Source organism: Octopus sinensis, linkage group LG7, assembly GCF_006345805.1.
Source record: "Octopus sinensis linkage group LG7, ASM634580v1, whole genome shotgun sequence".
NCBI lineage: Eukaryota > Metazoa > Mollusca > Cephalopoda > Octopoda > Octopodidae > Octopus > Octopus sinensis.
In genome coordinates, this window is record NC_043003.1 from 47,901,647 (window position 1) to 47,923,792 (window position 22,146).

General features: G+C 38.7%; 1 protein-coding gene across 3 annotated transcripts in view; it reads right to left on the reverse strand.

Moving 5' to 3' along the window:
* Positions 1-4,038: 4,038 nt before the first annotated feature.
* The window catches only part of LOC115214090 (S1 RNA-binding domain-containing protein 1-like), a 257,151-nt gene continuing 239,043 nt past the window's right edge, over positions 4,039-22,146 (reverse strand). For 2 of the 3 annotated variants that reach the window (XM_036504745.1, XM_029783142.2), the window contains exons 17-18: positions 12,450-12,548; positions 8,611-9,319 (exon numbers count right to left, since the gene is read on the reverse strand). In XM_036504745.1, coding sequence (XP_036360638.1) covers positions 9,039-9,319; positions 12,450-12,548 — 380 coding nt within the window. In that variant the 3' untranslated portion in view covers positions 8,611-9,038. Of the gene's footprint in view, positions 4,067-8,610; positions 9,320-12,449; positions 12,549-22,146 lie in introns of those variants that run through there. The other variant, XR_005000026.1, reaches the window with a different exon arrangement.

Here is a 22,146-nt window from a genome sequence, read left to right on the forward strand (position 1 = left end):
ACCGGCCAGCCAAGTAGTTGGACACTTCGTCGCGACTGGTGGTCCTCTGGATGCTGAACATGGCAGCATCGCTGCCTTTGTTGATATATTTGCAGACATATTGTATTGACCTGATGGAGCTGCAGAACTCAACGTTGATGTGGGCTTTGAATATCTTCGACAGGAGAGGACAGTAGAGGACAATGTAGCTGTTGTCCACTTGATGTCGCCCAACCGTAATCGTGCGGCCTCCATTGGCTGGACTCCTTCGTTTGTACAGCGGATACCCATCGCCGCCTGTTTGAGTCTCCAAAGTGAACCGTTTAGGGAATCCCTTTGAGCAGGCTAATCCGTTTTTGTAGCATGGTGTGTTGGCGTAATTTGGTCCACAGGGCCCGTGTACCATGGTAGTGCGGACAATTTCGTAGAGTCCGGGGTCCTCATCGGGGTCAGGAATCTCGGCGGAAATGAATTTGTCAATGTCATTAGTCTCGATTTTATGAGTGAGCCAAATTAAGATGTGAGCATGTGGCAAGCCCCTCTTTTGCCACTCGACCGAAAACATGTGGCACCTGACATGCCCTAAAATCTGACCCTTAACTATCAAATCCTTCATTTTGCCCAAATTCAGACGGAAAACCCTAGCAACGATGTCGTGTCGATGGGTGTGAGATTGACCCGGGAGGAGTTCGCGAGTGATTTCGTCGCAGCTGGGATTGCACGTGTAGGTGATAAAGAGGTCCGGCCGGCCGTAAATGCGCACGTAGGTCAAGGCGTCTTGGGTCCTTTCACGCATATATCGCGGTCCTCCCGTGAAGGTGGAGGGTAGAATGCATGGCTTGCCGATGTTGCGAGGGTCATTTTCTTGTTGCAAACCGTCACGGAGATGAATGTAGGAGTCGGAGCGAAGTTTGGTCTGATTAAGTTTAATGTATAGCAGCCTTTCCGATTCCATTTTTGCGGCCATGTCGACGGCGAACTGGTTGAATAGCTGACGACAACGGTGCAATAAGTTGAACTCACCCTCCCTGACCATGAACCGGTATGAGTAGAACGCCCTGCAGGAAACCGTCTTTGATGCCGCAGTAGTTTGATTGGAGGGCTGCCGTAAAGGAATTCCGAAGTGGTAGCCGTCTTCCCCATAAGGAAAAGCAATGGATACTGAAGCGCGTCATAAGATCTGTGAGTCTCGCTGATCCTGTGTAGGTTGTTACCACGGGAGGAGATGATTATGTCACAGCTGTTGTGTTGCTCTCCGTGTATGACTGCGGCAATTTCGTTGCACGCAGGTGCGTTGAAACGGCGTTCGTGCTCCCCGTGGGGTCGTTTATCAGCATCAATGACAACGGTGAAGTTTGGAGATGGAGCACTGTCCAAGGCATATCTGAAGCTGCAGACGTAGCTGTTGATATCATGAAGCATGGTTTGGAGACGGAGAAGAATGTCTTTGCGGGGAACATAGCTTGTACCCGGTATTATTCCAAGGCGTGCATCAACCTGGTGGTTGTAGTCGGCAATGAAGTATATTTGGAGGAAAGAAGACTGCTGAATCTCGTCTGGCAGAAGTGACCCAATAAGATGGTAGACCTGTCCCTGCACTTTGAAAGTAGGCATCCAGCCTTCTCTGGGAGGAATTTTGGCCCCGAAAGAGGTCATTTGGAATGAGCAGTTGTACTTTCGAATAATTTCAAGGAATTGTGACGAATCGGGGGTTAAACCCGCCGCGAGATCCTTCAGTGGTTGAGGTGGTTCCCGTAGGGGTGGCAGGTCCACTTTGCCACCAGAGCAGCACAAACCAGGTGGCTCTCCGGGCCATTTCTTGGCTTTGCAAAACTGGCATACAATTGTCATTGACCCTATCTTGATGTCGTCACGCAAGGAGAAGTTAATTGTGGCGTCGTAGTTGAATGCTAGTGACAACCAGAAAGCGGGGGCAGGGGTACGTACACCACGAATGATATCCCGACGTTTGTTGATACTCTCAAGTCGAGTGCACCGTGCCTCAGCAGATTCAGATGCACGTGCGACAGCGGTAGCAGTGGCATCCCTTGAAAGCCTTTCAGCTCTCGCCTCAGCACCCTCTGAAGCCCTAGCAGAAGCAGTGTTAATGGCATGTCTGGATGTCCGAATAGTCCGTTGGTGTGGAGTTTCGGCAGATCGAGCCCTGGCTGTGTTTGCGGCGTTAGCAGCTTGGCGAGCTCTCCTCTGTTGAGGTGTTTTGGCAGCTTTGGCCATGGCATTGTTTGCGGCGTCAGCATCTTGGCGAGTTCTCCTCTGCTGTGAGGTTTCGACAGATCGTGTCCTGGCGGTGCTAGTGGCATTAGCCGCATTCCGAATGGCCCTTTGTTCGGGGTTCTCGCGAGCTCTGCAGATGGAAGCACAGTAAGAAGCCCGCATATTTTGGCTGGACTGTTGCTCTTTCGTCAACCTCAAGCGGAGGGAAGATCTGTACGCTGCGACCCTTGCAAGTCGGGTAGAACGGTCGCTAATAGTTTCAGATGCCTGAGCAGCGGCATAACGGGAAGCTGTTTGCGAGAGGCGCAAGGCGGTTTCCTCGTGGGTCTCGCGTGCCCTTCTAGCTCTAGCAGCCAATGCCTTGGCCGTCCGAGGGCTGAGGAGGGTCCTTCTCTTCTTGGGTGGCATTTTGGTGGATAGCAATGTGTTTGGTAAAGGTGTAATAAAAAGGAACACGTGGGGTAAGTATCCGAAAATGTATAAAAATGTACAAAAATGGCCAAAAAGCTGGCAGCAATGTGAGTGACAACAACAAAAAAGTCAAAAGTGATCAAACTGAACAAACGAAAGGAAAAGTTTTTTGATGCACACGACAAAAGTGGTTTATAATAAACCAAGAGTTTGCAAGTAGCGTCCGAGGACCGTTAGGGTACGTCAAAAATTGAAGGTAAAACGTTTGGGGGGTAGTTATAAAGAAAGTTTAAACAAAAAAAGTATTCGAATAACTTGCGGCTGCAGCAGCTATTAGCAGAAGTGGCGGTGTTGGGGTAAAGTCTCGAACGTAATTTCTTCCTGGTAGGAATTAGTTGGATCGAATTATCGATAGCTAAAAAGGTCAAGTTGCGTCCCCTAGACAGTCTGGTTTGTGTTTAATACACAATTTATTTGCTATGTGTGCCACATATGATTAAATTAACCGATTTTTTCCAATAATGTATCCTATTGGAATAAAAAGGGCTATATAGCTCCTTGGAGCAGACATGATGCTCGTTGTGAAAAAAAAAAGATTCCTGCCAATTTGTGAAAGATATTGTCGAAATATGTCATGTTGAATTTGAACGCGATTTCCCAAAATGGCATGATTTTATCGATTGTTTCTGATGGTAAGGTATTGCATGGAAACTAACGTCAGAATTGAGTTTCTTAGGGTAACATTAAGCTTCACCATGAGTTTGGTGAAAATCGATTGCAAGTTGTGAAAACTACCATAGATAATGCGTTGCATAAAAAAAGCTTAGATTCTCGAGTTGCGTCCCCTAGACAGTCTGTAGTTCATGTTTATGATTGTCGACCCCATGTCGAATTTATCAATTTTTTTCAGAACTGGGGGAACTTTTCAAAATTTTCGCTGCGTTAGTTTTGAATTATGACATTGGGCTATGTGTGTGTCAAGTTTCATCAGAATCGGTTGAAAGCCGTGGTCAGGGTGAGGGTACGAGAAAACAGACACACAGAAGCACGCACAGACAAACTGCCGTTTATATATATAGAGATGATTTGGGCATTTTATCCTTTCCAGGTTCATAAAATCAGAAACATTGGATCAATCAATCTTAATTAATTCCAGCTGCCCATTAAAAATTAAGACTTTCTACCTTATGTTAGGAACCATTATTGCTGTCATGTCACTGAAAACTGGGTTTTTGGATGCACTTTTACTGCATTTCTAGGAAGGGAATCCATCTACTCCCTCCATGGATTGTAATTGTATATAGGACTTGTCAGGTCCTTGAGTGGCAGATTTAATTCAGTGCTTGATTTAAAACCTGTAGTATCTCAATCCTATAGACTCTCTCATATAGAAAGCCATATCCAATGAAGCTGAGAAACAAATTTATTATCAAAATAATTTCTTACAGAAATAAGATTTCAAAGAGACAATGATTTTTTAAAAAATTTGCTTAATAATTATTCTTTTACTCTTTTACTAGTTTCAGTCATTAGACTGTGCCCATGCTGGGGCACTGCTTTGAAGAGTTTTAGTAGAAATTGACCTCAGGATTTATTTTTTAAAGCCTAGTACTTATTCTATTGGTCTCTTTTGTTGAACTTCTAAGTTATGGGGATGTAAACACACCAAGTTATCATCAGTGGTAGGGGACAAACACAAAGACACAGACATACAGTCAAACTGATACACACACGACAGGTTTCTTTCAGTTTCTATCTACCAAATCCACTCACAAGACTTTGATCAGCCCAAGGCTGACACTGGCCCAAGATGCCATGCAGTAGAATTGAACTTGGAACCATGTGGTTGAAGAAGCAAGCTTCTTACCATATAGCCATGCTTGTGCCTATGTTGACAAAAAAACAAAAGTGTTCTTCTTACCTTCATAGTTTCTGAAGTACCAGAGTGGATACACAAATAACACTGGGCAACAAAAAAAGATTTATTGTTTGCTACCCAGACAAATGGTGCTGTACTAAACTGAGTAAGCTGATTCTGAATCTGAACTCAGAATTGCTGGGGCTTGTCAGGATTTTGCGGTATGCACATAATTATATATTAATACTATATTAGAATCAGGAATAGTTAAGTTCATGGTAAATAATTATCATAATAGTATATTAGTACTGTATATAGTAAATTTATGTTCAAGGCAAATAGTATTATAATATAATGGTACATAGTATATTTATGTTAAGAGAATACTCACTTTATTTTTGATGTACTCAGCTCAGAAATATTTGAGACACTTATGCGTCATGCTGGTCTCCTGTTGTAGGAACCAGCAGTAGTCACCCATTATGTGTTGATTGAACCTGCCTTGATATCTCATTTCCATCTCAGATAGATGCTCGTGGAACCTCTTGCCATGTTCATCACTAAGCGCACCAAAATTCGTTGGAAAAATTGAGATGAGAATTCAAGAAGTGCATTTTAAGGGACATTTGGCATCCTGTTCTTTCATACGCTGTTAGCATGTTGTCTATTAAATCAACATAGTTTTCAACTCTATGATTTCCAAGAAAGTTCTGTACAACTAACACGAATGAATCCCATGCTGTCAGCTCAACTGGATTCAATTTACCTCTGAATTTGCTATCAGATATAAATTCTTTGATCTCGGGTCCAATGACAATGCCTGCTTTCAGTTTTGTGTCACTTTTCTCTGCACCAAATTTTACTTTTAGGTACTGGAAGACACAACCATCATGTGTCATTGCTTTTATGAAGTTTTTCATGAGGCTGAGTTTGATGTAAAGGGGTGGAAGGAAGATCTTTTGTGGGTCTGCCAGTGGCATAAGCTGCACATTGTACTGACCAACTATGCACTCATTTCTTTTAGGCCAGTCTTTTAAAGTGTAATGATTGTTGTTGTCATGGCTGTTCCAAACACACAAGAAGCACATATTTTTGGTATATCCCAGTTGTAGTCCTAGGAGGAGGGAAGTCACCTTTAAACACCACAAATATTCCACTTATGAACTGAGTAATTAACTCCTTTCAGAATTTGTTCCATCGATTCATAACTTTCTTCCATACCGACAACATGACCCACAGGAATGGAAGGTTTTTCATTACCATTATGTGACAACACAGCTTTGAGGCTAACCTTACTCAAGTCTATAAACAATTTCCGTTTTCATGCACATGTCCTAGTTTTTTTTACATCAGTACAGAAACAAGCATTATTTTCTTGCTTGGAAAAGACAGATAAACCTTTGTGGCAAGAAGGGAAAATGGAAATTTTTGTACCTTGCTGTAGGAGATTCCATTGTAGTTTAGATCCCAAACTTTCTGCCCTCTGCTTTGACAATGTTAGGTCTCTTACTAAATTGTTATAATCTTCTTCATGAAACTAGCCTTGCTCATTTTTCTTAGATAGGAGAGTCAGGGGGTTCATCATGCGACGTGTCAAGATTTTCAAGTGAAGCATGCGAGAGGGGAACTGGGACAGGGCCCTCAAAGTTATGTGGGACTGGTTTTAGAGCTAACTTACAATCTGCATACACAATTTTTGCTTTGGTCTTTGAGAAACCACTAATATTAATCATGCAAAAGTAACAATCAGAGACATGATTGGTTGGGTCACACCATACCATTGATACAGCAAAAGGCATTCCCTTGTTTTCCATTCAGCCTCTGTGTAAGCCCTGAGTAATACACGGTGCAGCATATATGAGGTGCCCACCTCTTGTCTTGGTTCCCAACTTTACACCTGAAATAATATTTATAGGCAGTTTTTAATTTTGGTGGCAATGTTCTTCTGCTGGTCACACAGAGAAAATTTTTCACACACAAAACAAAAGTTGCCATGGTGATTCACACAGCCTCTCCTACTCATGATCTAACACAATGAAAACAGTAGTCATGCTGAGCATGAGATACACATACCACATGTGACGGCATGGCAAACAGCACTGAGAGTTACCAAGAACAAACTGATGTATTTGGCACTACACACAATACACCAGAGCCATCTATTGCTAAACTAAATAATGAACTTTTTGATCGTTTGTTTTATTGCTGTTATTTCTTTAGCAAGTTTTATAATATGGCCTATGTCTAGCCGAAAATATAGTTATAATCTTGCGCATGTGGATATGCATAACTCAAAATCCTGATGTGCTAGAACAATTTTGAGTGCAGATTCGGAATCAGCATCCTCGATTTAGTCTAAAACATGCTTTTACCCCAGTAGCAAAATCTTTGTTGTCCAGTGTAATTGATCAGACAAAATGAGGAAAGTAATGAAAAGACACCAAATTTCTTGTTTAGATATTTTGGTTGGTGAGATGGTGGATGAATAATGTATTCAAATGTATTTTACCAAAATGGATTTTTACACATACAAAAATACCACTTTCTATACATGTAATTTTAGATATATCATCTTATATAAAAAAAAATGTACAAAGGAACATTCAGAAAAAGAAGGAAAATACTATTAGAATGTTTATAGTTTATTAAAAAAGAAAAAAAACAGAAGACACATATATTCTTTTGTTTTTTTATTCTTTTACCTGTTTCAGTCATTTGACTGCAGCCATGCTGGAGCATCACCTTGAAGAATTTTAGTTGGACCCCAGGACTTATTTCTTAAGCCTAGTACTTATTCTATCGGTCGCTTTTGCCGGACCACTACATTATGGGGACATAAACATACCATCACCGGTTGTCAAATGGTGATGGGGGGACGGATGGACAAACATAGACACAAAGACACACACACATAAATATATACATGACGGGCTTCTTTCAGTTTCCGTCTACCAAATCTACTCCCAAGGCTTTGATTGGCCCAAGGCTATAGAAGATTCATAACCAAGGTACCTCACAGTGGGACTGAACCTGGTACTATATGGGCGGGAAGCAAGCTTCTTGCCACGCAGCCACATTTGCTCCTATAAATATACATATATATATATATGCATGTATACATGTACTCATGTATGTATGTATGTTTGTATATGTGTGTGTGTGTGTATTATGTATGTATGTACACACACACACACAATGTATATAAACATCACTTTTGAGTTGTTCATTTTGGGATGAAATTATTGAGTAGACCTTAAGTTTTTGACATTAAACCAACAGGAATGTGCAGTATGAGAACATCTAAATGATTAAAAAATATTGTTCCCCAACATCCATTTATGAAATAAACAACAATATCTTAGGACTTTCAATGTGTGCATATACTGATTATCAAGTAGGCTGCCGAGGAAGAAGAATGTGTCAAAGATGATAGGGACAAAAGAAAGTTGGGCAGGTAAGTAAATATTTTTAACTAACAACATAATGAAGCCACTTTCTTTTGTCTACAAGTGTAAAACAAAAACAAGTTAATATTTGAAAATTAAACTGGTCTTCATTTTGTGAGTAGGAAAAAATATATACTCTTTTACTTGTTTCAGTCATTTGACTGCGGCCATGCTGGAGCACCGCCTTCAAAAAATAACGTTCCCATGCTGGGAATATATTTCTAATTTGAAAAACTGTCATTCTTTTTATATAAAAAAATAGATTTCTTCATCTAAAAGTTAGTGAAATTAATACAAAGAAACATCATACATGTAACTCAAAAAAGGCTAATATATATATATTTCTTTATTGTCCACAAGAGGATAAACATAGAGGGGACAAACAAGGACAGACAAAGGGATTAAGTTGATTACATCGACCCCAGTGCGTAACTGGTACTTTATTTATCGACCCCCAAAAGGATGAAAGGCAAAGTCAACCTCAGCGGGATTTGAACTCAGAACGTAACGGCAGATGAAATACCGCTAAGCATTTTGCCTGCTGTGCTAACGTTTCTGCCAGCTCACCGCCTTAAAAAAAAACAAAGAAAGCTAATATATAGCCCTAAGGATGATAGATTGACTATTGAGCTGAAATGCAATTGTTTATTTTTACTAGAAAGATGAAAGAGCATATTTTTATATGTCTATTGAAATTCAGATATGCCTTTTATATTATAGAATTTTAACTATTTTGTTAAAAATGGTTCTGTGTTTTCTAGTGCAGAAGCATCTCTAAAGGGTTAAACATTATGCAGAAACTAATTTCTTGATCATGCAAATGGCCCAGAGATGTAAAATATCTCTGTGACTAAATTTAACACTTTAGTATTTATATTGCTCCCATATCCTACCTGTTCTATGTTCAAACTAACCAGATTCAGCCTCTCACACCTACTCTAAAATCTCATTCTGAAAAAATAATTCTCACATCGTCAAAATCTTGAAGTTATGAAATAAAGCATGATTAGCTCAAAACAATGTGTATGAATGAACCTTATATTTGACAGAATAATCTGAATGCTTAAAGTGTTAATGTTAAAAACTTAAGGTCTACCCAACTGTTGTTCTTAAAGGAAACTGACCAACGACAAACCGATCCGTTTTTTGGTAACATCAAAGTTTACGACTTTCACTTCGATCTTATCTCCGATGGCTAAGTTTGTGCGATTCTTTGCACGCAGTAGGCTTTTATTGATTTCACTCACGTGCAGCAGACCATTAGTGCCCACGCCAATATCAACAAATGCACCGAAATGGGTGACGTTGCTGACACGACCACTCAGCTGTTCTCCCACTTTCAAGTCACTCCAGCCCATCACACTGGTACGAAACAATGGCTTCTCAGACTCTGCATTGAAATAGATAAAAAAATAAATAAATAAATAATAATAATAATAATAATAATAATAATAAGAACAACAACAACAACAACGACAACACAAATATAATGTTTTCTTTATTAACTACTAAGGGTTCACAAAGAATGTTGGGGATGGTACTGGACAATACAATGTGGAATTACATAAAAGGTGTGGAAAAAGTGAAAAATTAGAAAAATATAAATTTAACAAAGATTAAATCCCCAAAAGAGAAAACCTATCTAGGGCTGCTCATGGAAATCCCACAAAACCATGGAGGACCTGATCACTCGTGCAAGTTCCTTCTCCACATCATCTACAGGCACATGTTTAGAATAGGCCCATTCCCTTGGACCATTCTTGCCACATTCATCCAGCTTTCAAAAGCAGCAGCAGCAGCAGCAGCAGCAGCAGCAGCAGCAGCAGCAGCAACAACAACAACAACAGCAACAGCAACAGCAACAACAACAACAACAACAACAACAACAACAACAGTTACTAAAACCAAAGCACAAGTTACAGATTTCAAGGAGAGTAACTTGGCTGTTGTGTTTATTTATCGGTCCCAGAAAAAAAGAGAAAAGTTTCAATATTATTTTTGAGATTTTAACTCAGAATTTAGGGAACAATGCAAAGTATTTAGTTTACTGGTCTACCATTTTTGCCACTCTATTTTTGTGTCAGAATCAAATAATGAAGATTCCTAGCTTAGGCACACTCACTCGTGCTCTTGCTCAATGGAGCAAGGGTCATCCCGGGTTAATTGTTACTGAGGCATCATCATGCATAGAGCTGATCACGTTCACCAGTGACCTCTGTCACTGGCAGTTCTGTGCTAGCCTTTCTGCATCCTCCAAAATGGAGTTGAATCTCTGGAAATCTTGTGCCGGTATTTCTCCTTTCCCTACACACTGTCTTTGGCACTTGACATTTTTATAGAGAACCCATTCGTCGTCACTAGTCACTATTCGGTCCAAAAGAGGTTCATTTGTGAGATGTGACAGCAAAGAAGAGCACACACTCACTCTCTGTGTGCAATTAGACTCAGAAAGTTTGTGAGGAACCCATTGACCCAGCTTGCTGATTTTTCCAATGGAAAGCAGGTGCCGATGAATGGTTGGATGACCAAATCCAAGCTTCTCTGCTAGTTCCTCAACAGTTACGATGGGATTTTGTTCCACCAAGGTTTGCAGAGCATCCTTCTCAAGCTCTACAGATCTTCCAGGATGAGGCTCATCTTGTAGGCTGTAGTTTCCAGCTCAGAATTTCTGGAACCATCGTTGACACTAGCTTACACTTACTGTCCAATCCCCATATACTGCATTAATATTCCTCACACTTTCTGTTACATTGTTCCCTATTTTGAACTCATGAAGCAAAATATGCCGAATATGCTCCTTTCTCACTCCAGTTCATCATGGCTTGGGTTCACTCCTGTTATAGTTTTGAAAAAATAACTGTTAAAATCGAACTGCACTTTTCAAAACTTGCACTAAGAATAAGGATAAGGTAAAATTACTACCTGTTTTTATAACAAGTTGATGCAGGTAGTTTATCCTGTCCCCCTCCAACTTTTAGTTCATGCAATTGAAAAAAGCACATTATTTATGGGATGACCCAATACATGTGTGTGTGTGTGTGTGTGTGTTTTACCATCTCATTGCCTTGACATTGCACAATAGTTGCAAATGAATGTTACTGCTATGCAAGTGACATTCTTTGTTGCTAATCTTCCATGAAAACATATCTGGTCATGGGGAATATTACCTAGCTTGGAAATGAGGGTTGGCAACAGGAAAGGCATCCAGCCATAGAAAATCCATCTCAAGAAATTCCATGGATGTTAAAATGATGATGAAGATGCTATCAGTTAGCCACAACTCTTAACAGAAGTGTCACCCGTTCCCATCTTTTTTTTTCCTAGTGACAGAAGACAGGATTTGAACTCAGGATATACAAAGCCAGAACAGATAACGCAAGGTATCCCATCTGGCATGTTAGCAATTCTGCCAATCCCCTGTCATAGAACAGTTATTCTATTTATCAACCAAGGTGGCGAGCTGGCAGAAACGTTAATATGCTGGACGAAATGCTTAGCAGTATTTTGTCTTTACATTCTGAGTTCAAATTCAGCTGAGGTCGACTTTGCCTTTCATCCTTTCAGGGTTGATAGATTAAGTACCAGTTGTGTACTGAGGTTGATCTAATCGACTGGCCCCTGCCCCAAAAATTTTGGGCCTTGTGCCTAGAGTAGAAAAGATTGTATTTATCAACCTCACAAAAAAAGAAAAAAAACCAAAGGCAAAAGTTAACCTCAGTAAGATTTAGACTTGGACAGCAGAGACATGGAATAAAAACTGTGCAAGACATTTTTTGTTCTTATATTTTAGTTAGGAAGAAAGGTAATGATGTTTTGCAAAGCCTTTGAGACTGATAGGAGAGAGGAAGAATGGTGACCTTAAACTGGAGGTCTGGCCTGAATGCTTGCAACAGAGTGGACTCTGCTGAAGGTACCATATGGTGGTGTTACACTGGGTGATGGATTAAATCTACCATCCAAGTAGGCCATGACGGGATTTGAACTCAGAGCACAGTGAACTGTGTGGTATATTGTGAGACGGCGAGCTGGCAGAAACGTTAGCACGCCAGGCGAGATGCTTAGCAGTATTTCGTCTGCCGTTACGTTCTGAGTTCAAATTCCGCCTAGGTCGACTTTGCCTTTCATCCTTCCGGGGTCGATAAATAAAGTACCAGTTTCGCACTGGGGTCGATATAATCGACTTAATCCGTTTGTCTGTCCTTGTTTGTTCCCTCTATGTTTAGCCCTTTGTGGGTAGTAAAGAAAAATATTGTGAGGCATATAATCTGGCACTCTAATTCAATTATAAAATGTTGCGTAGAGGCATAGATATACTAGATATACAGGATGAGACAGGGTAAGCAATTAGTTAAGAAGCATAGAGGTGAGAAAAAGAGAGAGAGTGAGAGAGAGAGAGAGAGAGAAAGAGAGAGAGAGAGAGAGAGAGAGAGAGAGAGAGAGAGAGAGAGAGAGAGAGAGAGAGAGAGATGATGATGAAGAGGGAGATGATTCAGAACAAGCAATTTAACATTAAACATTACCTTCTCTGATGTCATAGTTGATTGCTTGTGTAAGCCCTGTGACGATCAATGACATGGTTGGTTCGCCAATCTCATATTGCTTAGCAAGTTTCTCAACACCTGTAACACATTAAAAACACATAAACATAATCAGCTAAATACCAACTGAAGAATACTGAGTCATGCAAATTTTTCATTAGGTCTGTTATATTGTGTATCATGACCTGGACAATTATGCCATTCATTTCTTTAGGAAAGAATGCCAGAGAAAGAGAAAGACAGATAGTTAAAACAGTCAAAGAGACAGACAGATATTTTGTTTGATTATCAAAAGTATTAGTTTCAAAATTACATTTTACACTGAACTGGTTTTTATTTGATGAATTTTGACTTCATTTGGCAACTTGACTTGGCAAGATGTTTGCCTCAACACAATTAATTTGATAAAGGAATATATTTTGAATGTAATAACAATATGGGGGTTTGTTTAGCCTTGATATACAACATGGGTGATAGATTTAATCTGTCAGCTGATTTAATACTACCACCAGGCATTGCAATTTTGGTGCCTTTAGCAGAGATTTCTCTGTTGCAGGGATCTATCTCAAGAAATTCCATGGATGTTAAAATGACAACGACAATGATCTCTCTCTCACGCACACATGTTACAGTTACATTCTGCTTATAATTACACCAACTAAATATCACTTAACACTTTAACATTCAAACTGGCCCTATATCCAAATATTTTACCAGTTTTATGTTGAAACCAGCCAGATCAGGCCTCTCACACCTGCCCTACACTGTTATTTTAAAAGTGAACAGCCATATCATTGAAATTTCAAAGCTATGAGATAATACATGACTACTTCAAACTAATGTGAATGAATAAGCTTTACATTTGACTGAATAATCCGAATACTAAAGGCTTAAACATTATATACATTTGTGTGTGTGTGTATATATATATATACATAAGTGTATATATATATATATGTGTGTGTGTGTGTGTGTGCATATATATTTATGGGTTGTGTGTGTGTGAATGTATATATATATATGTTTGTTCCTTCTCGAGCCACACCTGTCTCATAAGGGCCGGTTTCCCAGTTTCCTTGGTGTATAGGTTCCCCACCTGGACGGGACGCCAGTCCATCGCAGGTGAGCTGCAAGATGCAGGAGAAAAGAGTGAGAGAAAGTTGTGGCGAAAGAGTCAGCAGAAGTTCGCTATTACCTTCTGCTGGAGCCACGTGGAGCTTAGGTGTTTTGCTCATAAACCCACACATCGCCTGGTCAGATTCGAACCTGCAATCCCTCGACCGTGAGTCCGCTGCTTTAACCACTAGGTCATGTGCCTCCACTGCTCTGACCACTAGGCCATGTGCCTCCACATGTATTTATATACATATTTTGTATCGTCTTCTAAATGTTTTAAGTTCTTGTCCCAGTTTGTATTTTTCTACATATAATAATATATATAGCGGCGTCCGTACCCTCTTTGGCCTTGTATGTAAGTACATATTTCTTTAAATTTGGTACGACTCTATTACACTGTCTCTCTCTCCTACATTTCTCTGCCTTTCACACTTTCCACTCTACTTTGATCTGTCTCTTTCTCTCTCTCTCTCTCTCTCTCTCTCTACTTCTCCTCCACCTTTTCTCTTTTCTTGCCTCTGACTCTTTGGTCTCCTCTTCCCCCACTCTCTCACATTTCTCTGTCTTTCTCACTTTGCACCTCACTGATTCTGTCGCCAAGCCAATCCTTGGCACGCTCTCTTTCTTCTCCCCTCTTTAATTCCTTCTTTCTCTCTCTTCTCCCCCCTTTGGTGCCTTCGTCCCTCTTTTTCTCTCTCTCTTTGATTCCTTTGCCTCCTTTTTTTCTCTCTCTTCTTGGTCAACCAGCCTTTTGGCTTCTGACCAGCACGAGAAAGTCAACTAAAACTATGTTGTGAGTTCTATAAAGTTGGATACCATAAGAGTGCTGCAATTATTACACCTCTTCTGTCCCTCATCAACAATAACAAGAGGGAAAAAATGGTGTTGAGACTATCAGAAGTGGTTCATGGTTCAATGGAACAATGTAACCATCATGATATATCTATAAAGTCCAGTCTGATATACTGGGTGATTATTACTTCACTTAGAAATTGGGATTGGCAACAGGAAGGGGATCTGGTCATAAAAACTCTGCCTCAGTTTACTGTTATCTGACCCAAGTAAGCATGGAGAAGTAGATGTTAAAGCAATGATGTTGGTAATAGTGATGATGATGATGATGATGTACTGCAAACAAAAACCAGCACTCACAAGCAAGTACGAGTTGGTTATGATGTACCATGCTTTCACTGATTGTTTTAGGTGCCTATATGGTCATGGATAGGCATAGACATCAGCTTGGATCCCCAACTCATAACCAGGCAAAACATTCAGAATATGACACTTTGAAGGAGAAAGGAACTGCACCACCGCTAGCACAATATATATTCCAGCTGAGTAGACAGGAGCAACATGAAATAAAATACCTTGCTCAAGGACATAACATGCCCCCTGGTCCAGAAATTGAATCAATGACTTTATGATCAGGGGTTGAATTCCTGGACCAACATCTTACTAGGTAATTCACCTTCATCTTATCCAATATGTGTGTGTATGAGTCTGAGAGTCCATAAGTCGAGAGAAAATGCACCTGTATATCTGTCAATAGAGTGGGTATATTAACCAGTGTACAGTATTATATATCCATTATATATCCACTTGGTTTTGTATTGTGACATATTTCATTCCATAATGGCTAACTCTGATGAGCGCAGGGTTACATAATCGGACTATTATCTAACACTCTGTTGAATTCTTAGCACGAAATTGATAGGTGAGATCAGCTGTAATGGTTGTATAATACTGTACACTTTGATTTGTTTGTTTGTTTGTATGTATGTATATATGTATGAATGTATACATACATACATTCATACATAAAAATGCTTTTTCTAATAAAATTGCACTTTATTTCTGAAGCTCCAATGAAGCTATAAGGTGATACATAAGCACTCAACTATGAGTGCATTGCATCTTATAGCAGAAACAACCATAAGCCAATGAAGTTCATTACATAATTTCTTGTTTCCTAGTCATTTATATACATACATATATATTGTGCATTTACTATACATTTTTAAACTTATATACAAGTTAAAAAAACATATAGTAAATGCACAAACGAATGGAAAACAGACACAGAATGGCAAGTTGAAAAACATAGCAAATGCACGCGCACACACACACACACACACACACACACACATCTGTGCCGGTGGCATGTAAAAGGCACCAACCGTTCGTGGCCGTTGCCAGCCTCCCCTGGCACCTGTACTGGTGGCACGTAAAAAGCACCCACAACACTCACAAAGTGGTTGGCATTAGGAAGGGAATCCAGCTGTAGAAACACTGCTAGATCAGACTGGAGCCTGGTGCAACCTCCTGGCTTCTACTCTTTTGTCTGTCTATCTTGCTACCCATATTTCTCCACATAATGAACTCTTCCTTGTTATCAATTATGTCCTTAGCATGTCTTTGTACTAAACAAAATCTATTTTGTTTTTGTTAGAGTCATTGTTTTTAATAAAACACATTCATACACAGGCCTATCACTTTGAGCCCTTTATTGTAAATAGTCTATGTTTTTATACTAGTAACCACAACGCAGACAGACCAAACAAAATTGGACTGGATCTACCTATTTAATAACCTACACACACACACACGTAGATATATTTATATATTGTTTATTTATTATGGTAGTTTTGACTTTAAGAGTCCCTCCTAGCGTGAGGCATTTATGTATAGTAATGCCCTTAATATAAGTAGATATATTTATATGGCACGTCCGTGCCGGTGGCACGTAAAAAGCACCATCTGATCGTGGTTGTTTGCCAGCTTCGTCTGGCACCTGTGCCGGTGGCACGTAAAATGCACACACTACACTCACGGAGTGGTTGGCATTAGGAAGGGCATCTAACTGTAGAAACACTGCCAGATCAGACTGGGCCTGGTGCAGCTTTCTGGCTTCCCAGACCCCAGTTGAACCGTCCAACCCATGCTAGCATGGAAAGCGGACGGTAAACGATGATGATGATGATGATATATACCTACACATATACATCTGTATATACATATACACACACACACACACACACACATATATGTATAAACACATATATATATATATATATATATACACATGCACACATATTTACACACACACACATACACACACAGTGGTTGTTGTGCACATCAAGAAATTGTAAATATATACACAGACAATTTGCAATAATTTTATTAGTTTTACAGATACATACAACACATGTACATATATATGCCTGCACTCAGTTTTGGGCTAGTGGAGGTAAAGACAGATGTATAAAAATAGAGGCTGCACAGTTATCGAGTTAATATCAGTTGAAATATAACTATGTAGAAAACTAATAAAATTATTGCAGACTGCTGGTGTAATATATTTACAACTTCCTCTTGTACACAACAAACCACTATTGATTTTCATTGCACTCTGCAACACATTGAATATGTTACCATACTGTGACACATGACACATATATTATGTTAATGCAAAATATCAACGTAGGGCATATTTCTGACAATGTGTGTGTGTGTGTGTGTGTGTATGTGAGAGAGAGCGAGCGCTGAGAGATAAACTGGATATAAAGGATATTAAATGCAGTGTGCTGATATGGACATGAAATATGAAATGCATATAGAGGATGACAGCTGTATAAAGCAGTGCAGGACACTCAAAGAAGACATAACTTGTGGATGTGAAAGAGAGAGAGACCTAGAGAGACAGGGACTGGTGGTGAAGACTGGCCTTAGTATGTTGAATTGCATAAAAGAGCTGACCAATGACTGCAATGATAAGCAGTATTCAGAGCTGGATAAAATCTGTCCACTGGTGCAAGCATGGCTAAACAAATGATGAATTAACGCTAGTGGTCAATACTGATTATATATGTGTGTGTGTGTGTGTGTGTATATATGTATATATATATATATATATATATATATATATATATATATGGCACGTAAAAAGTACCATCCAATCGTGGCCATTTGCCAGCCTCGTCTGGCACGTAAAAAGCACCCACTACACTCATGGAGTGGTTGGCATTAGGAAGGGCATCCAGCCGTAGAAACATTGCCAGATCAGACTGGGCCTGGTGCAGCCTTCTGGCTTCCCAGACCCCAGTTGCACTGCCCAACCCATGCCAGCATGGAAAGCAGACGCTATACGATGATGATGATGATATATATCCACTGTTGGTGCTCTTACCTAATTCGTCTCTATGAAGCCTGCATCCAATGCTCCACAATGCCTCTTTGGAACCTGTCATCTCTTTATCATTCATTGCTGTTACTCATACTTTCTGTTACTATCATTTATCTCTATTACACACATTTCCTCATCACTCACACCCTCTGTACTACTCTCTCTCCAATTCACATCATTATTCTGTCTATGCAGCCAGGAATAGCACTGATCTGTCTAGCCCTTTCATCTCTCTGACACCTTCCTTTCAATACTTGTTGCTCACCAATGTATCAAAAGAATGGTGTGCAGGCTACCATCTACTTTTATTACCACTTAAAAAGAAACTCCAATGGCTCAGTTCATATCTGATATATGCAACAACCTTTCTGTATTGCCAGACATCACTCCTTCTCCCCTCACATAAGCCATCCACTACTGACATCCATCACACTCACTCTCTTTCATCATTGCATATCTCTATTACCATCCATCACCTGCTCAATCACATTCTCACACCTGCAAACATGTAGCTGCCATTACTGTCTTGCCTCTATTACTCCACCTACCAGCAGTATCACTCTTCCATCATTCCACCCTCACACATCAATCACTCTGTGTTCCCTATCATCTCCTTGCTACTCTCATCTCGACCCTCCAGTCCTTGTTCACCTTTGTCCACCCTCTCTAAGCCACACTACCTTGAACTGAGACAATAAGAGAGTCCCTTTGATATTATCAAGGAAATGATAACTCCTTTAGTTTTGGTACCATGATCAAATGCCCATGGTGTACTCAGTAAGAAAGCCACTGTTAGGAAATGCATCCTTAGAACCCTTACAAAAAGTGTGATGTATGAGTGCAACAGACTCTCTCAACTCATGCTAAAGGACAGTAATTCTAAAAGAGAACTGATTTGAACTGGGGCAACATGTGTTGTGTGTGTGGCAGGGAGTGAGAGGCATAGCCATGAGGATTTGGGTTTAGTTCCACTGCATGACATCTTGTGCATGTGTCTTCTTTTATAATCATGTACTGGCCAATGCATTGAGTGCAATTGGTATATGAAATTTAAGCAGAAACCCATTGTATGTGTGTGTATGGTATAGCTGTTGGGCTTCATGGCCAAGGGCAGACTTGTAAAACTTGGAAATTTTTTAAATAACATTCATCATCATATTTTTAAAACCACTTTAAAAAGAACTCATAAATGCACTATTTGTTTGTAATGCCCTGTGTTGTCCCATATATATATGTCTTGCAAACAACTTGCACATGCAAGTGCTACCAGTCAAAAGTTCCGTATACCGGAAGCCAGCAAGTGTAAGGGGTCATCAGGAGAGAATGCGTGCCGTTTCAGGGCCTACCTCTCGACGTCATCAATGCGCACCGGCCCCCCTCACTGATATGAGGCCCTGCTTGCTAGATCAGTAATTACTGTAATAAAGAATATAATATGATATATAATTATTGTAATAAAGAATCATCTCTTAGGTACATCTCATCGATAAGAGTCAATAAACTTGAAACATCAATGTCTGAGACTCTCAAGAGAGGGTGACACTGAATGAATCGGGTGTTTTCACACCTTTTTACCACAAGAGAGATTTTTTCTCCATGGTAACTTTAGCAGTTGAAGTGTGTGACAAACATATTTGAACTAACCTAAATTGTGATTATACATAAACACTGCTTTTGTGCCATTACTTTGTTAAATATATATATGAAAGATGGTTTGAAAATGCAATTTTAAAGTTGTTTATTCACTTGACAGGTTTCACTTTTTGAGAAAAAGATTGTGAAAAGTAAAATGTAAAGGTTTGTATAAGCTTTGTTGTGTTAAGTACTGGTTGTCACAAAATTATTAAAATACATATATACATTCTTTGATAATAATAACATAATGTGAAAAACAGTTTTCAAGAAAGTATTTAAGAAAATATTCAACAAAAAAAAGTATTAGGAGTTCAATATAAATCATGTTTGTTTGACAGTATATATATACATACACAGAATAAGTATTTGGAGTTCAATAAAAATCATGTTTGATAGTATATATATACACAGAAGGAGATATGTTTAAGAATTTACAAAAAATTGGAGAGAAACCAACCTGCGTTTTGTCATTTTTTCTACACAGGTTGGTTTCTCTCCAATTTTTTGTAAATTCTTAAATATGTCTCCTTCTGTGTATAAATATATATATATATATATATATATATATATATTATATATATATATATATATTATATACCAAAAAACATGATTTATATTGAACTCCTAATACTTTTTTGTTGAATATTTTCTTAAATACTTTCTTGAAAACTGTTTTTCACATTATGTTATTATTATCAAAGAATGTATATATGTATTTTAATAATTTTGTGACAACCAGTACTTAACACAACAAAGCTTATACAAAGCTTTACATTTTACTTTTCACAATCTTTTTCTAAAAAAGCGAAATCAGTCAAGTGAATAAACATCTTTAAAATTGCATTTTCAAACCTTCTTTCATATATATATTTCCACTCGTGTGTTATCTTACAACTTTACTTTGTTATACGCACACACACACACACACACACACACACACACACATATATATATATATATATCATTCAAAGGAATTCCAAGTCTGTTTTTCTATGTTTTATATATATATATATATATATATATATATATACAATTGCAGCGTGGAAGGTGTTTATAAGCCATTTAAGAAACACACAAAAGCTGTTCGATTCACTTCAACATTTAAGTTTAATTTGTCAAAATATTTTCGTCGCTAAAATCCGCGACCTGTTCACTGACAAAAATCCGTGCTGCATTTTGTCAGTGAACAGGTCGCGGATTTTAGCGACGAAAATATTTTGACAAATTAAACTTAAATGTTGAAGTGAATCGAACGGCTTTTGTGTGTTTCTTAAATGGCTTATAAACACCTTCCACGCTGCAATTGTTTTCGTTTCAGCACACGATCTCAGATCAAATTACTTGCTATGCGAGTACATCTCCCTATATATATATATATATATATATATATATATATATATATATATATATATACATACATACATATATATGAACATATTTGTCTGTATGTGCATAAAGAGAACAAAAGTATTGTATGTTAACTATGTTCAATAAATCTCTCTCTCTCTTCCTTTCTTTCTCCCTCCCTCATCCTCCCGTTCGTCCCTTTTTGTCCTCTCTCTCCTTTTCTTATTCTTTTTATCTATAAGTTAATATTCTTACTCTTTTTATTTAACATGTGGAGGAGGGGCCCCCCATTGCCAAAAAGTACTGTCACCAAAACAGTCTGAATGTCCATTTAGCCATGCCTAATCATCAGTGTCCAAGCAGCTTTACCCAATCAGATCATTCTGCTTGCACACAAGACATTCAAAAATACTTTTGTCTTACTAACCACTAATAACTTATGAAACGATATTATAATTTTCAATTTATTCAAAAATCTTCATGAACTCATTTTATTTCTGGGTTAACCAATATCAGTCAATGTACATGTGGAGTAATTTTCAGTTAAAAAACAATGATATGACTATTTCAGTTTTACATAACCTCTGTGTATGAGATATCTGACAGAGATAAGAAAAATGTGTCTTTGTCTTTTCTCACTTGTTAATTATGACCGAGTATTACGAGTTTTTAATTTATTCATTAATTTCTTTGTGGACATTGTGCTTGAAAAGACATGTCAAGTGAAGTAAAAGTGTGGTTGTCTTTACATACAGGCTTATCCCCTGCATCCCTCTCCAACTGAGAATTCTTAATCTTTTGGGCTTGTAGATGTTGGTGCCATGTAAAAAGTACCTGGTAGTCCCTGTAAAGTGGTTAGCATTAGGAAGGGCATCCAGCTGTAGAAACCAAGCCAAAACAAACATGAAACCTGGGCAGCCTGTATGTATGGATGACAGTGATTTTACTTAACACATTGACTGATTTACGCTAGTAGATTGCCTGATTGAGAAAAATATCGGAGTAATGGTGCTAAGCAGTGTTTACACATAATCAGTGTATTTGCCTTTAGCAGTTGAAATATATAACAAACATATTTCAACTAACCGAAATTGTGATTATACATAAACACTGTTTTTTCTCGATTGGGCAATCTACTAGTGTAAATAAGTCTATGTGTTGGCTGAATTATATATAAGACTATAAGCTTTATCAGTTCATTCAGAGTTGCCTCTCTTAGGTACATCTCATTGATAAGAGTCAATAAACTCAAAACATCAATGTCTGAGATTCCCAAGAGAGGGTGACACTGAACGAATGGAGTGTTTTCACAGCTTTTTAACATAAGAGAGATTTTCCTCTACAGTAAGTGCAGTGTATTTACCTTCAGCAGTTGAAATACGTAACAAACATATTTCA